Source organism: Fukomys damarensis, unplaced genomic scaffold (assembly GCF_012274545.1).
Source record: "Fukomys damarensis isolate Sample0158 unplaced genomic scaffold, DMR_v1.0_HiC HiC_scaffold_38, whole genome shotgun sequence".
Lineage (NCBI taxonomy): Eukaryota > Metazoa > Chordata > Mammalia > Rodentia > Bathyergidae > Fukomys > Fukomys damarensis.
Window position 1 is genome coordinate 48,544,512 of NW_022900950.1, and position 3,665 is coordinate 48,548,176.

Below are 3,665 nucleotides of genomic sequence, written 5' to 3' on the forward strand. Positions count from 1 at the left end.
CCTGATGCTGCTAGAAAAACCAAAGGCTCAGGAGAACCACACTGCCAGCAGTCTCGTTCCCAAGGTTGTACCAGAAAACCCTCTCTGGCCCAGCAGATGGCGCCAGCTCCCGCGGTGCACCTCCAGGAGCTCAGGGGGCGCTCTAAATAGCCCTTTCTTCCTCCCGCCTCTATGACCCTTCCTTCCGCCTCTCCGGCCCGCCTCTCCGTGCCCCAGCATACCCTGCGCAAGAGTGGCTTGCTGGTCCGCTGGAAGCATGGCGGCTTCTTCGACTGCTGAGAAGGAGAAGGAACGGCTGGGAAGCAATTCGGCATCGGTAGGCAGTAACAGTACGCGGGAGCGGCTGTTGTCTGCGCTTGAAGATTTGGAGGTCTTGTCGAGGTGATGGTACGGGGCCGGGAACCCGGCTAGGGCCTTTCTGGGGCGGAGACGGACTCAACAACTGACTTGGCTCTGTCTCAGCGTTGGGCCCAGGAGCTTGGAGGGGAGGGTCGAGTTTGGTGTCACTAGGTGCCCGAGTGTCCTGGAAGTAGGGTCTGCAACCTTCTGGGACTCTGGGTGGCTTCCCCCCCCACCCCCGTTAGAAGATATTTTGTTAACGACAGGGATCCTGGAGACCCAGGACTGCCGTAGCAGACCTTAAGGAATACCTGGGTTTGAACCTCTTTCGTTCACGGGCACTAACCAGCATTTAAGGAACGCCTCCTGGGTGCCAAGCTCTGGGAGATAACAGTGAAGGGGAGGCTGGATGCCATCGTGGAGGAGGCCATTGTCAGAAGAGTTGGCGGTTTAAACCAAGTACTGGGTCCCTTTTGATATGAGGGGTGAGCTGCAGGGTACTGGAGCATGGGGACATCTATTCGGATTGTAGTCAAGGCAGGTTTTCTGAAGCAAGGGCTGTTTAGGAAGAATGAGTTCACCAGACTTGTTGGCAGTCAGCAGAATTGCAAGTTGTTCGGGATGGCTCGAGTGAAGCCTGTGTGACAGAGAAAGGAGATGGAAGTGGGTGGCATTCTCCATATTCGGCCACCTTTTCATGGTCAGTCTTTCAAGTAGGAGCCTTCCTTAACACTCTCAGCTTGGGGGTTAAAGTGCATTGATTCTTCCTCTTGAAGTGTTGCTCACATTTGCCTTCTCGTTACTGTTCCCTCTTGGCGTAATTTTTTTAAACTGCAGGCTCCCAGCAGTTTTATTCGTCTTCATGCATTTGTGTTTTATTCACCCATAATGCAAAAGAATGGACTTCATGTTTTAAAAGGCATCTCATAACACTTTTCTGCTGAAAGAAAAATTTGATACGTTCCTGTTGTCCAAGGAGATAAAGTAGAAATTCCTTAACTGAATGTGCAGTAAAGGTAGACAGACTCTCTCCTCACACACTCCATCCTGTTGTCCTCATTTGCTGTATACCTCTCAGCCTTCCCTTCACCTTTGTGAGTACAGTCGTACAGTTCTACCGAATGTGTATATGCAGTGGTGATCCCATAAGATTAAAATACAGCTGAAAAAAAATCTATGGTCATTATAACATTGTAGCACAATGCATTGCTGTAAACCTACTGTAATCCCAGTTATAGAAAATTATAGCATACACAATTATGTACAGTGCATAGTAATGATAAAGATAGTTACTGGTTTATGTATTTACTAGACTTTTATCATTATTTTAGAGTGTACTTGTAGAAAAACTTTACTGTAAAACAGTATGCTGCTTTATGCCAGCAGCAGCCTCATATATCCTGTGCTTATGTCTTTTGATTTCTTCTCATTCACTGATTACCCTTCACCACTGATGCTGATCCTTTTAGAACTTTCAATGATGACAAACAGCCTGCTGCAGCACACATGCTATAGGTTCACCACCACTGCCCTGTATCATCTAGGTTTGTATAACCTTCTCTGAAGCTTCAACAATGGCTAAATTGTCAAATGACATACTTCCCAGAAGCTTTCTACCCTTGAGCTAGGTATGACTGTACTTCTACACTAAAGCCAGCTGTCCTTCATGTTCAGTGCTTACTGCACTTCCAGCTTGGTGAGTGTTTCAGTCCCTTCAGAATCCAGCTCAGATATCACCCTTTCTATAGTTAAAGCTTTAGCATAAATCTTATCTACTGTGTTTTGAACTATATCTGATTTACTTATAATTAGCATTTTATCTCTGCTGTAATTTGAGTCTGCAACAGATTATTGACCAGAGTTACTAGATCAGTATGATATCAACAGATGTGAAAAAAAAAAGCAAACCCTAAAAACAGAAGAAGTTAATGTGTTATTCATTTAATCCATTGTTTTGTTTTTGTTTGAGTTGGTGTCTTACTATATTACTGTGGTCTTTCTACCACAGCTCAGTTGCAGGTGTATCTACACCTGGCTCTAATCCATTGTTTAAACTATTTTAGAGTCAAATACCACCCAATAAGGAATTTTTCAGCCAGCCAGTGGTCAGTATGAACAAAAAAATCTCAGGCTTAAGGCAGCTGTTTTAATGCATTGCCTTTGTGTACATGTTTATGTAGATTTATACAAGTGCTATTTTCTTCCTTTGCTGCATTTGTTTGTGATGGAGAACTTATTTATGTCTTCATTAGCTAATCCTGTTAAATATTTGCCTGTATTATTTCTTAGTAAAAAAGACAACAGCAAGTATGATGTTTTCAGTTAAATTATTCATGTCTCTATTTCCTGTGACCTGACTGTCTTTGGTACAACTAACTGCAGCTTCATTTAGTTCGTGTTGAATTATTCTTTGTAAGTTATTAAAATCGAAATTAACATTCTATGAATGTTGCCTAGACCACTGCTCTTCTAAAAAGGACTGACTTTCATTTGAAAAAGTCCACATTCTTATTCTTAACTACTGCTTTTAAAATCATTGATCAACCAGACTCAGTCTCCGAAGTGCCTTCAAGAGACCATGTAGTTGTGATATAAATTTATATTTCACTGGGAATCAGAGCAGTTACTAATTGGAAAATACCTCTGTTGCTCTTGCATGAACTGGTTTTTCCAGTTACTCCCTTGATCTATTTCTTCTGGAAGAATGGAAGAATTCTTTTCTGAAGGCCATATCTAATACTTGTTTGGCTTCTAACATCTTTGCTAAAGAAACTTGATGATGCTGTTCAGTGTATTTAGTTGAGTCAAATATTCATTGTTTGGTATGGATGTAGTGGTTAATTTTTCTGTAAATATGTTCTCTTTGTGAAGAGGTAACACCCTTTTTAGGAAACAGCAGCTGTCTTATATTCTGAATGGTGTTCTTATAATTTAAAATCTTGCCTTACTGTATTCACAAAGCTATTACTTCTCAAAGGTTGTTCCCCTGCCTTTTGTCCCTTTATTGGTAAGTTGAACTCAGGGCCTGCTCAGTGAGCACATCCCCAGCCCTTTCAAAACAAACAAACAAAAATTTTTTTTTCTTTTTATTGAGTTTATTGGTACAATCTAGGTATACAATACAGTTACATTCATCATTGGGATTCTGTACCTTTACATAATAGGTCTTGATTCTCATTTTTTCCCCTTACCCCTGCCCTCCCTTCACCCCTCCTCCCCTCCCCATTTTCAAACACTTTATTTCCATTTTTTCAGTTTCTCGTATTTTTTTCCTCTCCCTTATTACCTTTCCCCCACCCTTCCCACTTTCCTTACACCTTTAGCCC

At 42.1% G+C, this 3,665-nt stretch overlaps 1 protein-coding gene across 3 annotated transcripts in view; it reads left to right on the plus strand.

Annotated features, from left to right (window-relative positions):
* The first annotated feature begins 208 nt into the window (after positions 1 to 208).
* Positions 209 to 3,665, plus strand: part of Med4 (mediator complex subunit 4) — a 20,891-nt gene continuing 17,434 nt past the window's right edge. Inside the window, exon 1 of one of the 3 annotated variants that reach the window (XM_010637002.3) lies at positions 209 to 381. In XM_010637002.3, coding sequence (XP_010635304.1) covers positions 257 to 381 — 125 coding nt within the window. In that variant the 5' untranslated portion in view covers positions 209 to 256. Of the gene's footprint in view, positions 388 to 3,665 lie in introns of all 3 variants that reach the window. The other 2 variants (XM_010637003.3, XM_010637004.3) reach the window with 2 other exon arrangements.